Source organism: Apus apus, chromosome 17, assembly GCF_020740795.1.
Source record: "Apus apus isolate bApuApu2 chromosome 17, bApuApu2.pri.cur, whole genome shotgun sequence".
Classification (NCBI taxonomy): Eukaryota; Metazoa; Chordata; class Aves; order Apodiformes; family Apodidae; genus Apus; species Apus apus.
Window position 1 is genome coordinate 562716 of NC_067298.1, and position 22992 is coordinate 585707.

Below are 22992 nucleotides of genomic sequence, written 5' to 3' on the forward strand. Positions count from 1 at the left end.
ACAGCTGGGGGGCGTAGGCAAGCTCACAGCTGATCCATCCCAAAGACATAAGGGTGGCCTGGCTGAAACAACTAAACCAGGGATGCCTGGGGCAGCAGTGCCACAGGTGGCGGCTCCTGGCAGGAGGGCTCCGGTCCCCAGCCCTTCCCTGCCTGCAGGGAGTACCAGCTCTCACAAGCTCCCTCCTGTCACTGCTGGGCATCCGTGCAGGAGATCTACCCTTGATGTCCACCTTAGGAGGAAGTGATGTGCATTCCAAGAGAGATGCTTCTCTCCCCAGAGCAACCTCATTTTGAAGGGCATCACTAGTCCAGTTCATTTGAAGTTTCACAAGACAAAGTCCAAGGCAATAATTTCTGCGAATCCCCCTCCCCCCACCAGGGAGTTGCCTTTAATTATCAAATGTCCTTCCTTTCTTTTCTTCCTCTTTGAAGACCAGCTGGAGCTCCTGTATAGATAAGAGATGAGCCAACTTGTGCTGGCAGGGCTTGGATCAAGTTCTTGTATCAAGGTGTGGTCACCTCTGAGAACTCACATCACTGGAGAAAGTCTGAACCTTCAAGGCACTTGTGGGAAACTGTTGTGGCAAACATAAACCTTCTTTTCTCCTTAGGGCATGCTCTTCCACTGCTGCAAGAAACATTTTCTAACTGTACCTCTATACTGTGTTTGGTGGTGCCTCAGTCACCCTACTCCCCAGAGCCCCATAATTCTTTTATATCGATATTATTTCAAGTGCTGAGCACAGATTTATTGTTTCTCCATCTAAAACTTGTCAACAGCAACCCCCAGGCGCACACAAACCATCAGAGGAAGTTTACAGAAATACAACTTTAAGCCCGTGCACACTGGTCACTGCATGGAAGGCTTGAATGCAGCTGCCACCAAGTGCCACCACCTCCATGGCACCTCCAGAACCCGGGGCAGAGGGACCCCATCCACCCACTTGGGCTGGAAGAGTCCCGAAGCAAAGAAGGGACATTATTATTACAGAAGCTCTTTAACTGTTTAGAGTTTTAGTGTGAAAACTTAGAAAAAGAGTGATTTTTCTCATTTTTAATGAAGACTTGAGCTCAATGCAAGAAGTCTACCAGGCCAGGCCAGCTTCTAGACATCCACAATTTCAATGACATATAAAAGTGATTGGGAGACTTTCTAATTGCTTCAAGCCATATGGGGCTCCATGTGCCAGCCTTCCCCCTGCTCTCCCTTCCGCACATGCCTTCCAGTCCCAAAGACTTTCTAATTGTGTGATCTATGTGAACCATGAAAAAGGAACAGCCCAAATACCAGAGCTGTGCCCAGCCCTTTGCCCCAACCCTGGGGCAGCTCCACCACCTCCACCCAGCACGTGGGGATGCTGCCACATGCCAGGGCACACTTTTAAGAACCATGAATATCACATTCTGGTTTCACGTTAGTATCCACTGGTGATCTGAAACAGTCAGACTTTTTGCTTCTCTGTGTATCTGCCCCTGGAAGTTCTCCAGTATTGGGGTTGATACTCCCTTTTGGTGCAAATTAACTGGGACAAGAGTAAAATTCCATTGTCTGGTCTTCCCAGAAACTCATCACTGAATTTCTTCTCTCTCTGGCTTATGATCAGGGCCACCTCCCACAGCACAGCAGCATTTAAATAGATACTTACTTTTAGTGGGATGGATTTAAGGCAATCTGGGATTTAAAATTGCACGCTTAGAGAGAGCACAGAGGACTGGTGGGAGACCCCTCACTTGAGGGCTGGCAGAACACCAAGGGTATCACCAGGGGAAGGTGGGTCTGCTGCCCACATCCCAGATGAAGCAAACATGCCAGGGGTCTCTGGTCAGCTACAGTCTCCAGAAGTTGGCTTAGAAGGTAATTAATTCCACTCCCTCTGGCCCAAAAAAACCCAACCAACCAACCAAAACAACAACAACAGAACAAGAACAAAACCAAAACCAAACCAACCAAACGAAAACAAGAAAAACAAACAAACAAACAAAAAACAACCCACTAACAAACAAAACACACACAAAAAAACCAAACCAAACCAAACCAAAAAAAACAAGAGAGGAAAAGAAGAGGAAAGAGAGAGGTTTGTCTGTGCCTGGTGATATGATCAAAGCAAAATCACCTCCATGCTAAAAGTTTCCTTAAACTGCAGCTGTCTTCAAGCTCCAGGGAAGTCAATAACTTCATACACTGCTCCCACCCAGGTGTGCTTTGCTGCACAATTTAAGTCCCCAGTGAGCCCGGACACTCAGAGCCACCAGGCACCCTGGGCACCCTGACCCCTCCTCAGTGCCAAGGGAGGGGGTTGATTCCTAGCCTGGGCCCAAAAAGCCACATGGGCACGTCCAGAAGCCTTGTCACCAAGCTCCCTTCTCTTCTGGAAGCATCTTTTGGACTTCACTGAATCAGCAGAGATTGACTCATTTAGAGGCAACATTGAAACAGATCAGATTCAGGGACCAGGAGGTGCAGAAGGGGCTTTTGAAATATCTTCAAATGGGATGGGAAGACATCTGGCCACAAGCAAGACAACACCTCGCCAGGCGAGGTCCTGACCTGCAGCAGAGACCCTGGACCATGGCTGTGTTGTGTTTGCTTAGCACCCCGAGCCCAGCCCCAAGCACCTGGGGCCCCAGCAATGCCCCTTGAGTTCTGGACACTCTCCCACAAATACACCCACCAGTTGCTTCTTCCACCCAAATGAATAAAACCAGGACCCAAAGCACCACCTCCCAGGAGGACATGAGCTGGTTTAGAGATGCTGTAATGAGAGCCCTTCACCACCTTTAGCATAGGAAGGATGAATATCCCCATGAATAGATGAGCTGAAGATGCATGTAAGTGTCCTCCAGAAAGAGTAAAAGCTGTGGCACAAACTGCCCACGCTGTGTAGGGTCACAGAGTTCGGGGCAAGTTGCTCTTCTGACTCCAAGAAACCAATACATATGATGGAGAAGGCTCAACCAAAGATCCTCTGAAACACCTGGAGCTCCCCATTGCAGCTTAGAAACCTTTCCCCAGCACCTTCAAAGGGAAGATACAGCTCATGGCTGAGTCACAAATCCACATTAGATATTTGGATGATCTGGCTTATTAGGAAAATTTGAACAAGGTTGATTCCCTGACAGAAGAGCTGCATTTCTGAAAAATCCCTTCCTTGCAATGATGGCACTTGAGAGGAGTTTTATTGCCTAAATTTGGGGCCAGCTGCCTTCAAAACAGTGGTTTGGGGTTGTTTTTTTTGGCAAAATACAGAATACATCCATAAGCAATCCTGAAAGGCAGGTTTGGACTGAGGTTTTTCAGAAGTGGCTGGGTGCAGCACAGTAGAGGGGAATTTACACTCTATTAAAATAAACAAACAACAGACTAGAACCCAGTTCTCCATCACAAACCTCAGACTGAGACCAAAAGCTGCTAAATCCATTTGTGTAGCCATTTGCACATCTCTGAGACAGAGGAAAGAAAAGGAATAATTTGCCTTCCCCATAAACATTTTCTAAGTGTTGAGATAATTTCCTGCTGTATACCTAAAAAGCTAAAAGTCCTCCAGGCTCTCAGGTCCTGAACACTAAAACCAAGTTCCATCCTGCTCACCCACATGCCCTGTTCTGGTTTTAAGCACACTAAACCCAAAAGGCTTCTCTCTCAATTAGAAGTTTTCCAGTTAAACTTCCACTTCTCAGAGCATCACAGATCAGTGGCCTGGATTTGTGCCCTCAATTTTTTGCAGGTACTTGGGGTTTTTTTGGGGGGGCGACTCCCCACACTGTGCATGCATTAGTGTCTGATAGGGCTATGCACACTCAGTGGTTCCCCCTCAGCTGAGCTTTTTCTAGGGTTTCTAACTCATTCACTCATCCTCATTTTTGTCTCATTATCTCTGAGACTTTTGCTCTGGTGCCAGATTTGATTGAAATATTATTAGTGGGAGAACACACTTGTAGGTATCTCATTTCCTCAGGAGGAACACATCAGGAGGAGAAAATGTTTGCCTTTTAAAATTTCCCTCAAAATAAGTATTTTCCAACCCACTCTTTCCCATGAGATGTCACTCATGAGAACAGGTGGAGCCTTATTTTGCTTGAGAGACACTGTGTCTGGGACTGTGCCCCGCTCAGCCACTCTCTGCCTGGCCAGAGCTGCCCCAGGGGATCTTTGACCAGACTTGACATTTTTTTGATGGAAAAATAAAAGGGATGACATCTTCCATGACCAAACCAAAGTTCTGCAGCAAAGCAGGGAGAAGGAAGCCCCAGCGCTTCATCCCCTCCACTCTCCCTGCTGGCATCTCCAGCTCTGCTGCCATCACCCAAACGGTGGAGCTCCAAGACGAGAGGGGAATTTCAAACCATTTTTTAACAAGAGGATTTTGGAGCATTTTGGAAAGTGCTGCCATAATTGTCTTATTGTCTGTGTCACTAATGCCTGCCCAGAGTGCTCCTGCCCAAAAAGTGGATTTACGACTGTGGTTCAAAGCCCCCTCCGGATTAGCGGTGACTCTTGCTCAGTGGAGGCATTGTGGGCCCAGTCTGTTCCTTGTTATGGAGAAGACAAAGACAAGGTCTAATCTGTGAAATTTGGCCCAAACCACAGGGCGCCAAAGCCCTTGGCTTCTCCAAGTGCCAGCTCAGGAGGAAGAAATGGGAGACCCCTGAGAAGCGATGCAGGAGGAGGGACACTGTGAAACACCGAGAGATTATTTGGCTTTGCCTGATAAAAGGGAGAATTCATTTTCTGCTGGCAAGAAACCTTTAAATCTGCCAGAGAATGTGCTGAGGGACATTGTGCATTAACATGATCCTTTGGAGAACTAAATCCAGTTCACAATATAGCAGACAAGCCAACGATCTCATTTCAAAGCAGTTAACAGTTAATTTTTAAAGCCATTATTAGTATTCAGAGTTAACACAGAGACTTTTCAACCTCTGCTTCTGCTTAGCAAGCTGGTTGGGACCAGCCTGGGTGTGTACATAGTAAATTCCATAGTTCTTCTTCCCAGTGACATAAATCTGTGGGATTTGCAGGATGTGCCTCCTGTGGTGGAGACACTCTGCTGTTAAATATGGTCTCACCCATCCCTGCAGGATCTTGTCCCCAGAGCCAGCATTGCTCAGATCTCCAGATATCAGTTCACCTATGGACAAAGAACTGGGGTGGGTCTTCAAAGGAAGGAACCTCGTGTGGTTTGAATTGTTTCTTCAAAGACAGGAGCCAAAGCAAACCTCCTACCAAAAGTCAGGTCCTTGGGACAGCTTCAAGGCTGGGGTCACCTTTGTTGGTTTACAGGTACAACTGACCTCAGGAGTTATCCACACCAGGCTTTCCCTGGCGAGATCTGTTCACTGGAACTAGGATTTAAATTACCTGAGTTCCCAAAGGCAGTGGATCAGGAAAAAATTACTGATAATTACAAAAAGGTTTGCTGAAGCAATAATGTCTGAACCAAACCTCTACAAACTAAAACAGAAGAGTACTTGAAGCACTGTCTCTGCATCAGGATGCATGGGCTGCTCTATTGAAGCACCAGGCAAATTAAAGTTGAGTTGTTTTGACATTTTCCTGTTTAAAATATTGTTGGAATCAGTCTCTTCATGCACAGCTTGACTTTGGTGCATTTTTTTCCAGTAGAAATCTTCTGGAGCTACATTTTTTACTGTTTGGAGTCTTTGGAGGAAAACACAAAAGCAGGCAAAGGAAGGCAATTTTGGCCCTGATTCTGAAAAAGGATTTAAAAGCATGGTTAAATATAAATGTGCACCTACAACACATCACCTATGTGGAACCTAAATTCATAGTTAAAACTGAGTGTGATTTCCTGAAGAAAAGTCTTTCTTCATACAGAAACCTTCATCAATGACTATTGCAAATTAAGGTGTGTTTTTCCCAGCTTCATTGCTGTTTTATTGCTTAGTGCACAGTGCAAGGCAAAGGGGTCACTTGTTGGGCTTTTCAGTCTGGAAGTCTTGAGGCCCATGTTATCAATGCAGAGATAACTTCAGTGGGGCAAGAGGGGATCTAGAGACCCCATGGAATTGAACCTTCTTCTGTGGTTCAGCCAAACAGCTTTTTCATCGTTCTGAAAACCTGCCCAGGAAATAGCTTCCCTGAAGACAGGCAGATGCTAATTCTCAAAAAATGCAGGTCCTTTCAGGTGCCTTCTCAAAAAAAGGTCACACTTAAAGACAGCTAAGCCTGGAGGTTTATCCCTCTGTTTACCTTTTGAAACACTTTGGGGGATGGAGGGGAAGATTAGCAGCTGGGAATGCCACCGACCAAAATTCAGGGGTGGAAAAATATTTGCATTTTTGCCATATTACTTGTCAACCTTCAGTGGGCCAGAGACATCCCACCATCAACCACTTTTCCTGGGCACTTTGCATCCTTTCACGCATGCTCCTAAAATTCTCTTTCAGGCATTTGTTTTAGTCCCAAACCAGGCAGATCCCAGCTGAAGCACAGAAATGCACCACTGCCCAAGCAGGCGATGGGCTGCCTCAGCACATCCATGCATAGAATAGTGGCTTGTCTTGGAAGCTTCAGACAGGGATATAAAACTGTGGGACAGACAGTTTTGCAAGAGCATGCACCCAGGGGAAATCTCTTCCTCACTGCAGGCAGTTAGTAGCTGGCTTGGAGTGCTTATATCTGTATATGTATTAATCCCAGGTAATGTAACTACAGATGTTCTCATTCATGAGCCCATCTAATCCTGTTGGGCCTCTGCCATGGTGTCTCGTAGCATGAGTTCTACGAGTTAATTACATGCAGTGCAAAGAAGCATTTCCTTTTATCATTGAAAAAAGGTTGCCTTTTAAATGCCTTGAATGTTCCTTTGTCCCTGTGTTTTAAGGACTGGTGAAGAGGAGCACCTGTCTGACCTTCTCAGTGCTATGCAGTACTTGGCACCACTCCATCGTCTCTTGGCAAGTCAGTTCTAATCTTTCCTGTCGCCCTCAGATGGGTGCCTCTCCATGCCTTTCACTCCAGCTCCCCAGCTGAGGATGTGCTCTTGATTTCTATGGTGTCACGAGATGATATTCAGTGTTGCTCTCTACCCCTTTGATCACACAAACTGCTATCTTGCAGCTCTTCTGAGCTCCCTTGCAATCAGCCAGATGTTTCATTGACTCCTAGAGCTTTTTCTGGAGTGGCTGCAATTAACTGGGACCCTTCAGCCTGTATAAGCCACCCTGTTCCTTCCTTCCCATTATCCATCCTTTCGTGCACTGGGTTTTGTCTTGTCCCTTAACCCATATGGCCAGTATGGGCAGGTGTCAGAGAAGACCTGCCTGGTCTCCTTATATCCGAACTGGTCAAGCTGAAGGTGTTCAGCTGGAAATACTGTTAGCTCCCTGCTTGTCAGGTCATGGCAATTATAGAAGAAAAATCAGCTTTTGTGGACAGAGGCAGCCCCACTGCTACTCTCATTCCCCATTAAAACCTCACATCTACTTCTTGTTTTCTCCTCCACAGACAGGTTTTTAAGCAGGAAATAACTGCTCCTGGTCATCTCTGCCACAGACACTCATCAGAGATTTTCCTTAAAGATTTTTTGAAAGAACTAAATCATGACAGGTATTTTCCTTCCCCCTGATGCTGTGGAACTAACGAAACAAAGACGGGCCGTTTTCTTGTACCACCATCATCTCTGTTCACTCCTCCCACATCTCACTCCCTGCACCTTTGCATTCTCCCTTGTGGAGTGATTCTTTTGAGCAAGGCATTGAGGATACAGAGGAGAAACTACCATTATCCCTCTTAGTGTCCCTAACAGTGTCCTGAGCACCTTCTCCTCATGCCTCCTGCTTTCTGCTCTGCTGATATTCTGCATGATGGTGAGTGAGGGGCAAACACTTGCACTCAGGGAAGTCCAGGCATAACAAGGTGTTTTGTGAACCAAAAGGTTCCTAGCAGAAAGGCAGCAAGGATGACAAGGGGGTGTTTGCACCAATCTTCCCCCTCTTTGCAAAGCTACTGCAGTTGTTCTTCAATTTGGGGTTACAACATAAGGAATAGGGTTGTGTAGGATGAGGGGTAATGGTTTCAAACAGAAAGAGGACAGATTTAGATGAGATAGGAGAAAAAAATTCCCTCCTGTGAGGGTGGTGAGACATTGGCCCAGGTTACCCAGAGAAGCTGTGGTTGCCCCATCCCTGGAAGTGTTGAAGGGCAGGTTGGATGGGGCTTGGAGCAACCTGGGCTGCTGGGAGGTGTCTCTGCCCATGGTAGAGGGGTTGGGACAAGATGAGCTTTCAGGTTTCTTCCAACCCAAAACACTCGATGATTCTATAAATTTGAACTGTACTGCAAAAATCATCATTAACCACCAGCAACCCAACTACTCCATGGCTGTGGGAGGAGAAGAGCCTGTAATTGCTGGCTGCAAGTGTTTGCACTGGCCAGAGAACTGCAAATTGCCTTTAATTGCTCCTAATTGCTGGCACTGGTTCAGTTCCTCCAGGACAGGGACGGCAAGTACATCTGCAGATACTACTCAGACCACCTCCTGTCTCCCTGTGCCAGGAGACCTCACTTGCTGCTGATCCAGAGTTTTCTGGAAGACAGGAAAGTCAAAATGGTGTCAGGCATTTGAGGAGCTGGAGTGTCACTGCCCAATGCAGGCATCCCGGGCTCACAGAGTCTTGGGCAGCAATGAAGATTTGGGGACTGGTGGAAGAAGAGTTGGGGACCTCTCTGCATCTAGGGAGGGTTTCTTCTGGTGACGTCCTGGATGAATAAATGGTGATTCCCAGCTCCTCTGCCACTTGTCAGCTTTGTAACCTTGGGCACATCATGCATGCCAGTGGGGACACTGCTGACATCTGTGCTGCAGAGCACTCACAGGAGCCCAGCCTGGGGGGAGAGTAGACAACCTCAAAGAGATAAAGCTGTAAAAATAACCCCAGCAGCTTTGGACAAGCTGTGCCAAGGCATTACCTCATGAGGGAAGGAAGCAGCAGCATCACTATTTATTTATCTGGTGTCCAAAAGAGCACTCTGTGCTCTGCAGCCCATCCTCTACGAGCTTGATTCTGTAAGTCTGAATCACCACAGAGACTTTTTTCCCTTTCTTTCCTCTTCCCCCCTCCCCTTTCCTCATCCAAGCAGTCCCACTGAAACTAGTGCAATGTGTTCACATGGGGAGGATTACTCACAGAATGGGGTTTTGCAGGCGATGCCTGAAACCTTCTTGAGCACGAGTCATATTCCTCCCCATCCTCCTGCCCTTTGCCTCTCCTTGTGCAACCCTTCCGTGATTTGCTTTTTTTTTTTTTTTTTAACTCCTGTCTCTCTGCTCTTCTTCAACTCTTTTCTGTCCTGTTTCCTCTGCAGGCTCCAGTTTTAATATATTTTTATTTCCTCTCCCCCAGCAATATTGAAGCCACCCCCTGGGGCTGCAGCCTGCAGTTTTTGCCACTTAAACATCAGTCTACTCTCTATGCTCCTCACCAGTCACACTGATTTACCCTTAAGACTTTTCTAATCCAAACTGGGTTTGATGGAAAAGCAAGATTTCCCTATGAGTGCTTTTGCAAGTGGCTGTTTCCCAGAAGCTGCTCGAGGCCAGGGGGGAGAGTAGTAATTTTAATCAAAAACCCCAAATCAGAGGTGTTAGAGGAGGAGGAGAAAAGAAACCAAATCTTTGCTGGTTTTCTTTTTTCTCCTCTCATGAAAAAAATCCTCAGGTTTTGGCAAGGCTAAGTCTCTTCCCATCCAGCACTGGTGGAGCTGGAGGATGGCAACAGTTTGCTGGTGGTCTTGGGTGGGCTGTGTGGGGACAGGGTGCCCCATGTGAGTGAAAAGGGGACATCTCAGTGCAGGGACATCCCAGTGCAAGGGGGCTTCAGGAACCATCCAAACCCTGCTGGGAAGAGGAGCAGGCTGGGAATTGCTGCCCAGTAAATATAGGTCAAACAGGGTGCTGCTGGCGCAGGGAGCAGGAGCAGGATGGTGCTGGGGCAGGTTGGAGAGAAGCTCCAGTCAAACACTGAACTTGGACACCTGACACAAATGAACACAGGATGTGATCTGCTGTCCCGAAATCAGGCAGATTTGGGGTGTCTTACAGCCAGGGGTGTGCAAGACAAACCAAGAACCATTGTAGGGTGCAACACAAACCCTCACAGAAGCAATGTGCTCAATTTGGGGGCTTGAGGGTGTTTTAAAAAGCAAAGCCCAGTCGCTGGAGTCCATGGAGACACCCACCCAGATCCTGATGCACAGACTGGCCCCAGTTTTTGGGCAGTGGGGCAGTTTTTCCCCCAGACCCTGTCTGTGGCAGGCAGCTCGCCCCAGGGGCAGAGGAGAGCAGGCTCAGTGCTCCCCAGGGAGGACTCCGGCTGGCTCCTTCCCGAGGATGCTGCACAAGAGAAGGAAAGATGTCCTGCCTTTCCCTGCCACCACTCAGCAGGCGCAGACCACAGCCTGGCACGGAGCTCACAGCTCTTAGAAATCAGGGCTGTTAACAAGTGTGTGAGGCCATAATCCTTTTGGAGCAGTGATGATAACAAGCCCTGCTGCTTTTTTTTTTTTTCCTCTCTTTTTTTTAACAAACAGCTGCGCCGGTAAGTCCCACTGTGGGAAATGAGACGGTGAATGATTTCAAGTACAGTATTTACATCCTCTGACAAACCCTTCACATCTGCCCAGCTCTGTTGTCAAGCTTCCATCCATCTGGCTGGGAACAGCAGGTCCTCCAGCCTGCCTGCATCCCATAAGGGCATTTCCTTCCTGATCCCACCATGCCAGCTGCCTGGGATGCTTCTCAGCAGGGAAGGACTTGAGTGAAAGCACTGAAAAGAGTGTGTGGGGTTTTTTTCTTGTAGTGCACGTGAAATGAATTCCCAACATCTCTGAAAGTGATTGCTTCCTGCCTGAGAGACCCTGTGCTGAAGAGGTGATGAAATGTTCCTTGGTTTTCTACCTCTTCCTTACAGCCCTGCCACTGCTCCAGGGAGCCCAAAGGAGTTTGAAGCCAGCTGGAGTGGGGGCAGTGGGTGCTGGGGCTCCCAGAGGCCTCCAGTGATGCTGCCTTGGCTGCTCCTCTCCTCCTCAGGCCCTGAAAACTCTTGGTCATGGCACCCATGGGATCAGGCAGTTGCAGTGTCCCTGGGTGGGTATCTTTGAGCACACATTGCCCTGGGCAGGTAGTCCTGGCTGCAGCTCCATCTCCAGCTGTGGCTGGGCCACCCCCTCCCACTGCAGTCCTCCCTGGTCCCAAGGGGCAGCCATGCACACCTCCTTTGCCAAATCCCACTTCTTTTTCAGGTCAGTCTGGTTGCTGGCTGGACAGGACGTTGACCAGAAGTCCAGCTCTCCTCCACCCCTGACCTTCTTGTGTGTTCCCCCCACAGAGTGTGACTGCCATCCCGTGGGCGCCGCTGGCCAAACCTGTAACCAGACCACAGGCCAATGTCCCTGTAAAGACGGTGTCACCGGCATCACCTGCAACCGATGCGCCAAAGGCTACCAGCAGAGCCGCTCTCCCATTGCCCCCTGCATAAGTAGGTGGATTGCTCTTTCTGGGTCTGTAAATTAGAGATATTAACCTTTAGAAACCCACAGGAGCCCCTGCCCAGGCTGGGCTGACAACAACCCCACCACATGCATGCTAACAGGCAGTGCTGGGGGGGTGGGGCTGTCTGCCTTGTTGGGTTGGTTGTGTGAGTGCATCTACAGCCCTGTTTGCCAGTAATTTGATTATTCTTCTCAGAACAAATGTGCCCCCAGAGCACATTTGCTTTGGGGCACCCTGTCAGGTCTGGATGCTAAGGCAGATAGCTACAAACAGGTTTTTCTCTCCAAAATCAGGCTGTGCCACACTGGCTCAGAGCTCAAACCAGAGGAGCTGCTGTTTGGATGGAGTTGCCATCACAGTAATGCAGCCAACAGCACCTAGATGGCTGCAGCGGATTTTACAGTCCCACAACCCACCCAGAAACAGGGCTATTCTACCCTCTGCTTCCTTGGTTTGCTTTTCAATTTGCTTTTGTAAAGCTGCTCTCACCCTCTGCACTTAAAACAACAGCAGCAAACACCAGGTACAGCTCCCAAAGTCTCTCAGTTGCAGCATCTTCTCTGCAAACATCCCCATCCCTGTGCAGTCCCTGCCGAGGGCTCGATGCCAGGCTCAAATCAGTCCTGGGCTTCTCCCTCCTGCCTCCTGGTTTGGCTGCTGGAAGAGCATTCAGGAGCTTGTGCACCTTGCAAGACACATCTCCACCTCCCTGAACAAAACGAAGCATCAAAATGACGGTGCCCAGGCTGTGTTGGGAAGGAGGGGCTGCTCCCCCAGAGGCTGCTCCCTGCTGCTAAAAGGGGCTAAAGGCCCAATGGGAAAAGCCAAGTGAAGGTTGAAAGAATTAAGTCTCTGTTGAGAAACCACAGTCTGCTGCTGCACTGACTCCTGGCAGGATCTGCCCCTCAGGATCGCCATCCCCTTTCTCCACCTTCCCCTGCTGAAGAAAACATCCATTCCAGGGTGGTTTTTGGTCACTTGAGATTCATTCTTCCCCATGTCGCAATGGTTTCCCCATGCTGCTGCAGTCATGGCTCTGGTATGCTTTGCAGCAAGTATGCTCAGAGGTTTATCGTTCATCGTTCCCCTGGGCCATGGTAAACTTGAGGGTAAATTGTTCCTTGCATCACCTCCCTTGGGATTCAGTGCACTAAATAAAGACAGACATGGAATTTCAACATGATCCAACCAGGCTTTTGGACCCAGGCTCTGCTTATGCCAGCTGCAGAACTGGTGTTCTCAAAGCTGCCCGGTGGCATGAGCCTGGCAGGGCTGCCCTGCCCTGGCCCTGCAGCCCAGCACTTGGGAGAGATCCTTACTTGGGTGTCAATGCCAAACATCCTTTCCAAGGGGCCAAAAATCTTGATTGAAACATTTTTTAAGCAACACTCTGTTGTGGCTACCAAGTGGCTGCACAGTTGTTGGGCATTTGGTCTGCACGTACAATGCTAAAGCAATTAACATGAGGATATGAGCAACTCACAATTCTCTCATCCTAAAAAAATCCCAAACTAGCACAATTTCATCCTTGAAAAATGTCAGTCAGCACACGGGAAGGATGTCTTTCACACATATTTCATATGTGTGTTGTGGAGGGCTCTTGCTCTCCATCCCAACCTGCTCAGTTCTTCCATCTGGCATGGGGAGGCACAGACACATTGCACATAGCACGAAGCTGTCCAGATGATCTGCAAGAGCACAGTTATTCTCTGATTTATCACTGCTCAAGTCCCAAAAGCCCCAAAAATAACCACATGGGGAATAAACAAGACCCCAGCAGGGTCTTTTTGCCCAGGCAGCCAGGAGCCATCAGCCTGGGGACAGCTATGCTGGCTGGTCACATACTGCCTGATTATGCAGTGTGTGTTTCACAAGGGCTTGTGCCTGTGTTTTTAATTGCATGAGGATGAATGACTCAAGAACTCATTTAATGCTAGTTGGGCTGCACCCCTAGGAGCTGCCATCATTGCAATGCAGTCAAACCCTGTCTCCTAGGCCAGGTGGGTTCCCAAGAGCAAAAGCAGAAGGAGGCAGATGCTGTACCTCGGCTGGTGCCTAAATTCCACTGTTAAAATGGACTGGTAGTGTGTTCCCCCACTGGGGTTCTCAGGGATGCACAGAAATTGCAGCACTGTGCCCTAAATGGACAAAGCATCATGAGAGTTGCATATGTGCAGGGGAAAAGAGTTCATCTTGCCAAAGGTGGGACCATAGAATGCACTCCATCTGCAGTCCAGCCTTTTCTACATCAACAAACAGTCAGGCAGGAAGATCCAGAACATGATGTTGTTTCACTTATGCAATGTCAACCCCAAAGCACAACCAGTTATGTTTGTGTTTCCTTTAAATGTGTGAGATAACATTTGCATCCCAGCTAATACGTGCACCACTTCACCTGCACCCTGTCTCACACAAGAGGTCTCAGACATGAATGCAAGTAGCGGCTAGAATAGACAACCCAGGGGCCAGGAAATGCAGGAGGGCTCCCATTGCCTGCTGGGGGTGGGCACTGCACCACAGGCAGCACTTTGCCAGAGCACCCCTCACCCTGGGGTACCACCTGGGACATGGCACTTGCAGCAGGCTGTGTTGGGCCACCATAGCCATTGCTGGCCAGGACACCGTAACAATTACCTAGCTGGTTATATGGTCTTTTATTTTTAGCCACAATATTTTTGGCTTAAAAAACCTTCTCAAGGAACCAGCACATCAAGACCTGTGGAGAACAGCCCTAAAATACCCTGAAAGTATTTTTGTTCCCTCCTTGCTAGTTGGGAAAGCTTGGGAAGGGCAAACACTGCATGTGCACGGGCCAGGCTCTTTGGGATCAGGAATAATGCCTCTTTCTTTTCTCTCCTCTCCTTCCCTGCCTGCTTCTTGCTGTCCTGCCCAGAGATCCCTGCTGCCCCCCCCCCCACCACTGCCAGCAGCACAGAGGAGCCTGCAGGTATGTTGTCTCTTCTTCTAAAGCAGCTTGATGGCAAATGCCTTTTGAGCAATTGTCTGCCTCATATGAAATTACATAAATCTAATGCCTAAATTCTGTTGTTCGTACTGGGACAAGTGGTTTCCTTTCATGCCCAAAATGTCCAAGTGTGCAGCATCCTGAGAGATGAGTGTTTCTATGAGAACATGGGAGTGCAGGGAAGATGCAGAAAGATTTTCCCAGAGGTGACTAAATCTATAGGCACACAGGGGTTACCCAAAGTGGGACCAAAGCTTGATGGAAAAGAGGTAAGGATTCAAGACCTGGTTGAGGATTAAAATTGAGTGGTTAGCTGCTCAAGTAGAAGAGCCCTAAGAGGTTAAGGGAACAGGACAGATGAGTTCTTCTGGTGGGGGACGACTAGAGAACCATAAATGCCCCAAAAGAGGACAAAACCCCAAAAAACCCCCTAGCTGCTGATGTGACCTGTGTACATCAACCACAGCATGTCTGGCATTTGGCTTTGCAGGTCCTCGGGGTGGGATGTGGCTGTGGTTAGTGGTGTTGTTGGGGACAGTTGTGCTCAGATGTGTCTCAAGGCCAGTGACTGTAAGAGCCGGGGGACAGAGCTCAGAGCAGGGGGTCCTGCAGTAAAAGGTCCTGCAGTAGTGGCTGCAGCCTGTCCATGTGCACCCCACCACCATCCCCTCCTGATTTACACCCCCAGAGGGATCACCACGTGCCCCCACTTTCCTGTCCCCAGCTCCCTCGGGGTCAGACGGGTCTGAGCAGGGGATGAGAGCAGGGGCTGGAGGGCCCCAGGAAATGGTGACTGATTCCATCCCACTGGCTGCAGATTCCCAGGTATTTGAACAGCGCCACAGCTGGGAAGGACACGGGCTGTAAGAGCTGTTTACTTTTGTCTCAGCAGTGTAGGAGGGTTCATAAATAAAGGATTTTGTACTAAAAGTGATGGGCGTCACCTTGGATTGAACTCAGAGCCAAGACTCTCCCCGGGGCAGGGCGAGCACACAGGCTGTGGCTGTTGCCGAGTGCTCAGGAGCTCTTCCCAGGGTGGAAAAGCAGGGAGCAAAGGGACAAGGTCTCCAGTGTTGCAGGAAGGTGAAGCCCAGGGTTTTCTGTATGGCTTAGTTAAAAGGACAAGTTCTGCTACCTGCAAACACAACAGCAGCAACTCTGTGTTTCAGTGTTGTGTCTCAGACTGGTGTGAGCAGGAAATGTCTCACAGCCTCAGGTGTGTGCCTCTTGATTTGTGTATGCTTCTTAGGCACCAAACATGGATACTTTGGTGGACAGCAGGTCCACGTCCATGTCCAGACAGTGGGGAGAGGCAAGGAGCACCTGGACATCTACCTAGGCAGTGCCTGTAGGGATGGCTGTGGGGGTTAAAGGTGTGTTGGTCAGGACATGCTCCTCACCTTCAACCAAAGCTTTGGGTAGGTGTCTGAAACACCTTCCAGCTTGGCCACCAAGGGACCATCTGTCTCTGGTGCTGCTGGCAGGGATCCAGCCTCCAGCCCTCAGCCCCCACAGAGGAGGGCAGCAAATGGCCCCACTGGGGAAGGATCAAGTCCCATAACTCCACATCCTTGTCCTGGAGAAAAGGGTTAGATAGGAATCTGCCCAAGCCTGACTGAATTTGTATGGAGCCTGTAACTGAGAACATCTCAGCAGGCTTAGAGACCTCCCTTCAGCAAAAGAACCCTCATTGGGGGCTGGAAGAGGGTTATCCACAGGCTGGGACAGAGCTGGGTATCCTGACAGCCTGTGAGCCAAGAGAAAACAGCAGCATCTCTTGGATCCCCACATCACAGGAGGGCTGGATCTCCCTGCTCCCACCTGGACTGGCAACCAGGGACCAATCCATCTCAACAGAAGGGGCTTGTACCACCTCCCTGTGAAAGCCCAGGAGAGGCTGAGCCAAGCTGAGCAATTTAATGGGCCCTTCATCCAATCATCATTCTTCTCACAGTGATTTTTACTGAACTTTTAAAGCACCATTTTGCCCTGGGAGCCTGAACCCTCCATATTGCATTCCTTCCTCTCCACGGGGAGTGTTAGGGGGTCCAGGGTCTTGGCATCACTCATCTCCCAGCACAACCCTGAAGCATCCTTTGAAATCCATGGTGTTTTCTTGACAAACACCTAAACCAGTGTGTCTTCCAAAGCCTCCAAGATATGAGATCAAAAGAGTTATAATGATGAAGAAAGAAATTAGCAGAAGACTTTGGGGTCCAAATTAATGTCATCACTGAGTCAACAAGGTATAAATTCCAAAAGAGCCTGAGCCAATGCAAGGAGTGCAACGAGTGGAACAATGTCAGCTTTGGCATGGAGGTCCTGCCTGGCTCCCCTTAGCTCTCAGAGCTCTGAATCAGTTTGGGGAAATGGTCCAAAATGGAATTGTTTACACGAAATGCATTCATGCTCTCCCATGCTGGGAAACTGGAGGATGATGAGGAGGTGCTTCTCATTTTCATGGCCAGGAGAGGAAAGCTCTTGCTACCACCCAGTTCCTTTCTGGTCCTGTTCAGAAATACAGGAGCCCCAGCAAAAGAGAAAAAAAAAAAAAATAACACTGGGGGGAAAAGGTTTACAAACCTGCCAGTCAGTTGTTGACTTATCTGAATTGAATTCAGATTGGCTTGGAAATTATCTTAAGTGGATGCTTTCAGCTGGTGGGTTTAAATAAAAACAGGTGATTGGATGGATGCAACTTTGCATGGTTTTCCCCTGGAAATCAGCCTTTTAGGTTTCAAAACCAGATCTGGACTTTCCAGAAGTCATTTGGGCTCCAAGATGCTGCCTGAGCCCTTCCTGACTGGTGAGGAAAAGGCTGGAGATAGGTGCAGAAAAGGTGGGGGGAGGGTAGGAGAGGGGGTGGAGAATAAAAAACCAGAACATTTGTAACAATCCCTCTGTCTGTCTGGGATGTGCAGGGGCCTGAAGCAGCTTGGCTGCAGGTTGCAGCTTTCCCAGAGCACGCAGAGGTGGATGCAGGCTGTGGGATGCGGGGATGATTAATGCCTTCCAGAAGCAGCTCAGAGAAAGGAGATGGGCAGTCAGGCCTCTGCTCTGGAACAACCTGGAATACTCTCAAGGAGAAAAAAAACAAACCAAACCAACCAACCAAAAAACCACAAACAACACCGCAAACAACAAAACACCACCCCAGTGCCATGGGCTGAGTCTTTCAAGTCTGTTCCTGCTTCTGCATCTCCCTTGGGAAAAACACATGGAAGGTTACGGCTTCCGTCTGGGAAACTTTGTGGGAAATAGAAACCACACAGATGATAGCACTGGTTCCTGGGGCAGAGCACCCCATGGCTCCCCCACAGCTCCTGGGGCCATTGTGGTGCAGAGCCCCTGCCACACAGCACTGGGACAAGCCATCCCCCTGCCACCCACCCCTCCCTTACATCACATCTGTACCTGCACACACATGTCCCACGTAACCCCCCCTGCACCCTCCATGTGCTCCTGGCCCCTTGGCCACCCCCAGCTGTGTCCCAGCCTCAGGAACACCCTTGGTTTCTTCCCACCCTGTCCTGTGCCAGAGCTGAAGGCTTCTGCCAGCTCCTTTCAGCATCCATCCCAAGCTTGGGCTTTGGGGTGAAATTCCCAAATTTTAGCCAGAATCCTCCACCAAAACCAAGAATGAGAAAAATTGCCCTCTCTGATGACCTGGTGCTCCTGTCTCAGCATTGTTTGCTGGTAGTCAGAGTTGTCCTGCCCTAAAAAAGAGTTGGTTTTATTTTGTCTGAAAGTTGAAGACTTTCATTTTGGCCTGCCCAGGCCTAGATGAACTGGGGCAGAGCAAGGCCACCCTCAGAGGGTCCCTGCTCCCCAGAGAAGAAGGGCAAAATGCAGATTTCAGAGGGTGGCCATAGGCTCATAGATAGATGGACATGATGAAAAAGCAGTCCTTCAGGCCTGCTGCCACCAACACTTGCATCATCCCAGCAAAACCTCACCAGGCACCGTTCAAAGGCGAGTTAAATCACTTCCTCTCAGGAGCTTTGCTTGAATTTCATGGATCTGGCAGCTGGGAGCCATCTCCTCATTCCAGCCTCCTGGCCCGCCCGGACCCATGCATCCCTGTGGGAACATGGTCTTTGTGGGTCCACATCTTCACTCCCAGAGGCTGTAGACCACTGGTCCCCAACTCATGGTCACATAAACACTGTGATCATCTCTGCAGAACCATCTTCAAGGCAAAAGTGATATTAGGAAAGGATGACTGGTACTGTAGCTCCTTTTCATGAGCTGAAGTAGCTGGAAACAAGGAGTCAACACCATGGGAGCCACCAGCTGCTTCCATCTGTGAGGGGTACAAAGCTTGCTCAGAAAATGACAGTGTGGGGACAGGTTGGTGGCATTGTGCAGACCCTGCACTTGGAACAGGACACAGGGACAAACTGCTGCTCCCCAACCCCCTCCTGAACATTTATTTAAACCACTGCACCATCCCTGGGGGAGGTGAGTGGCAAACCTCTCCCCATTGTGCAATGGATGCTGCCAGCTTGGCCAGTGAGGACCTGGCTTATCACTCTGTGCTTAGGCCTGGGCATGTGAGCACAGCTCTTGGGTGGGCTCTTAGAAGGCTGGAGGAAGCCAGTTCCACACCACACTGAAGCTCACTTCTCCCCTGCTTCTCAGAGCACTGAGCAAGCTGGGAGGGAAGGGAGCAGCTCTGCACTGAGGTAGCACCCAGGTTGTGTGTTTGGATGGTGGCACTTGCCCATCTTGCTGATGTAGACTCAGAAGCTGGGTCAATAGATCAAGGAGATATCCCTTGAAACTCCATCTCCTCCTGCCTCCCGTGGCCTTGGGCCTCCTGGGGCAATGGCTGGGTTGGAGTCTCCCCACGTGCCATGGTTTTCTCTCAGAGAAGGCCCCACACCAAAGCTGCCAACAAATGTTGAACATTGCAGCCCTCCCAAATCTCAGGCAGGCAGCCCTCAGTCCAGCCACCCCAGCAGGGCCAGGTCTACACTGGGCTGTGCTGGGCTGGGCTGGCTGGCTATGAGCCCCAGCTGTTGAGCATGATACAGCCACCCAGTGTTCTCCAGCCTCCTGCCAGCCCCAAGGGTGGCTGGCCTGGCCGGGTGCTGTGCTGTGACAGGCAGCCTGCCCAGAGGAGGGAGGGATGCTCTCCACTGAGCAGAGGTGTGCAAGGCTAATTCTAGGGCAGATCTCCTTAACCAGAGGCAAACTGAAAAAGAAAAAACACCAAAAAACCCAAGTTTTAACCTTGCAAAGTTAACGTGGCAGGCGCTACGGGAAAACGTAAGAGGGTTTAGCTTTTGCCAGCTGATGTGTATTGAAAGGGAAAAGCCCAAGGAGGTGTCTGATTTCAAACCACATTTGTCTCAAGACCAAGACAGGAAATAACAAAGCCTTAACTCTACAGAATCCCAGGCAGGACGCTGGCTAGCCTTAGTTTTTTTCAGATTTGAGGTAGTGACATGTCTTGGTCATCACCCAGCGCTGATACTCAGTGAAAAGGAGCATGTGCCTGTGTGTGCACTGGTGTCAGTGCTGGCACGTATGGAGGGGTTGGGCTGGGCTTGCCCAGAGAGCTCCTGACTGTGCTGGGCAGGAGCTGCCAGGCTGTGGGCACTACTCTGTCCTGGTGAGAATCATAGAATCACAGAATCATCCTGGTTGGAAAGGACCTTGAAGATCATCAAGTCCAACCATAACCTAAATCCATCTACCATAACCTGATCTACCCATTCAGTACTTAAATCATGTCCTTCAGCACCACATCTCTATTTCTTTTCAACATTTCCAGGGATGGTGACTCCACCACCTCCCTGGGCAGCCTGTGCCACTGTCCAACCACTCTTTGGGTAAAGAAATTCTTTCTAATCTCCAGTCTAACCCTCCCCTGGTGCAGCTTCAGGCCATTTCCTCTGGTCCTGTCATTATTCACTTGAGAGAAGAGCCCAACTCCCACCTCCCTACAATCTCCTTTCAGGTAGTTGTAGAGAGGTGCCCCAGAGGCAGGGAAAGGGTGTGAAAAGGAGAGACTTTGCACCCATAGAGAGGAGGAAGCTAACAGGGAGTGGAAGCTCTGGGAAGAGATGGGAGCATCCCGCAGGCTGGGAATGAAAGGGCTGCACAGCTGCCAGCAGCACAATCAGGAGGTGAAATTCTCATTTCAGGCACCCTGGTGTAAATCTGGGCTCAGTCTGGGGGCATTCAGCTTTGTATCTGTCCAAATAAGTGATTAATTCAGCCCAGCATGGGTATTCTCTGCCTGTCTCAGGCTGTAAGCAAGGTGATGGATTGATCGACTGATTGATTGACTGATTGATTGACTGATTGATTGGCCACAGCATCCATCTCCCTCCTGAAAAGAGGTTTCTTGTGGTGATGCATGGTGAATGGCTGTGAGCACAATAAGGGTGAGGGGTTTCCAATGAGGAAACTTAGGTAGCTTCAAAATATTTCAGAAAGTCTGTCAAAAACCAAAATAAAATAAAAAAAAAACCACCAAAAACCCACAAAACCAACAAATCCAAACCAATACAAAACTGCTGACAAGTTTCATGCACAGCTGCATTGTGTTCTCATAATCCCATCACAGGGCTTCCTGCATCCTCACATCCCTTCAGCCCTCCATCCCTTTATCCTTCCATAGAATCATAGAATGATGAAGGTTGGAAGGGATGTTAAAGATCATCTAGTTCCAGCCTCCCTGCTGTGAGCAGGGACACCTCCCACCAGACCAGGCTGCACAAGCTTCATCCAACCTTACTACCCTCATGAGGAAGAATTTCTTCCTGATGTCTAACCTAAATCTCCCCTCTATCAGTTTAAAATCATTATCTCTAGTCCTATCACTGCCGTCCCTGGTGAAAAGTCCCTCCCCAGCTTTCCTGGAGCCCCTTCAGGCACTGGAAGGTGCTCTAAGGTCACCCTGGAGCCTTCTCTTCTCCAGGCTGAACACCCCAACTCTCCCAGCCTGTCTCCAGAGCAGAGCTGCTCCAGCCCTTAGATCATCTTGGTGGTCCTTCTCTGGACCCTCTCCAACAGCTCCATGTCTCTCCTGTGCTGAGGGCTCCAGAGCTGGACACAGCACTCCAGGTGGGGGCTCACCAGAGCAGAGCAGAGGGGCAGAATCCCCTCCCTGGCCCTGCTGGCCACACTTCTTGTGATACAGCCCAGGACACAATTGGCCTCTGGGCTCCAGCCCTCACTGGCAGCTCATGTTGAGCTTCTCATCTCCTCCCACCCCCAGGTCCTTCTCCTCAGGACTGCTCACAATCCATTCTCCCCTCAGCCTGGATTTGTGCCTGGGGTTGCACCAACCCAGATGTAGGACCTTGCACTTGGCCTTGCTGAACTTCATGAGGTTGGCACTGGCCACCTCTCCATCCCCACATCCCTCCTTTTCTCCATCCCTGCATCCCTGTTTCCCTCCATCATTCCATTCACATCCATCCATTCCTCCATCCGTTTCCTTCTATCCCTCCATTCACATCCCTCCACCCCCTCATTCCTAACTCTAGGATGCTGCCACCTTAGGGAATGTGGAATCTGGGTGCCCACAAGCCCTGGGCACTACAGCCAAGCCACGAGCTTCAGAGGAAGGACTTGAAAAGCCCAGAATCGCTGTCAGACCCATTTAAAAAAATAATAATGATGATTTTGAAGTTAAATGAATGATTGTCCCCTCCCTGGGACATTTCCAGGTGCTGCTTCCCCTTGGCAAAGCAAAGCCCTTGCCCCCAGCTCCATCCCTTAGTTGCCCTGGAGTGGAATGGATTTGCCCCAACTCTGGGCATGTCCTGCCCCGAACCCCCTGCCGGGGACCTGCTGCCAGGCCGCGAATGTATAGGGTGGCAAAGGCTCTCCAGAAGAGATGATTCCCTCTGGATGTATTTAATGCTGTGAGCTCTCGGCACGGACGTGTTCCCAGCCCTGGAGCGGGTCAGCGCTCGGAGCCTGGGGACGAGTTCGCAGCGGGGAAGAGTCTGGTGGGGACAAAGAGCTGTTGAGGCTGGTACCCCAGGTCCCCCTCGTCTCCTGCGGGAAGGGTACGAAACGTGCTGTCCGCTCTGGCTGCTCCCGGGAGAAGGGCGAGCCCGTCCTTGTGCCCTGTTTCCCAGTGCTTCGGTGTCCGGCCCGGCTGGGCGGTCCCCACCGGGCCCCGGTGCCCGCAGCCTGCCCGTGGTCGCTCCGGTTCTCTCTGGGGAAAAACGGGATTCTGCGGGCACCCATGTCCTGAAGCACCAACAAGTGCTCCGGCGATTCCCTCCCACCCCAAACCCGGCAGCGGGCAACCCCGCCCGCCCCGTGCGGGGCTGGGTGGGTGCCAGGGGAGGGATCCCCCGGGGGGTCCCAGGGCCGGTCCCCGCAGCACCGAACCGTGCCCGGCCGGGACCCTGCGGCGGGACACGGCCCGAGCCGGGGCAGCTCCCGGGGGCCTGGGCAGCCCCAGCCACATCCTGCGGGGTGCTGGGGGTCCTGGCGGTGGGACCAGTGCCAACCCCGCCCTTCCTGCCCCCCAGCCGTGCTG

The 22992-nt window shown here is 50.2% G+C and overlaps 1 protein-coding gene across 1 annotated transcript in view; it reads left to right on the forward strand.

Annotated features, from left to right (window-relative positions):
- The window catches only part of NTN1 (netrin 1), a 106969-nt gene that overhangs the window by 61824 nt on the left and 22153 nt on the right, over positions 1-22992 (forward strand). The window contains exons 3-4 of the mRNA XM_051634777.1: positions 11352-11501; positions 14409-14462. Of these exons, the coding sequence (XP_051490737.1) occupies positions 11352-11501; positions 14409-14462 (204 nt within the window). The remainder of the gene's footprint in view (positions 1-11351; positions 11502-14408; positions 14463-22992) is intronic.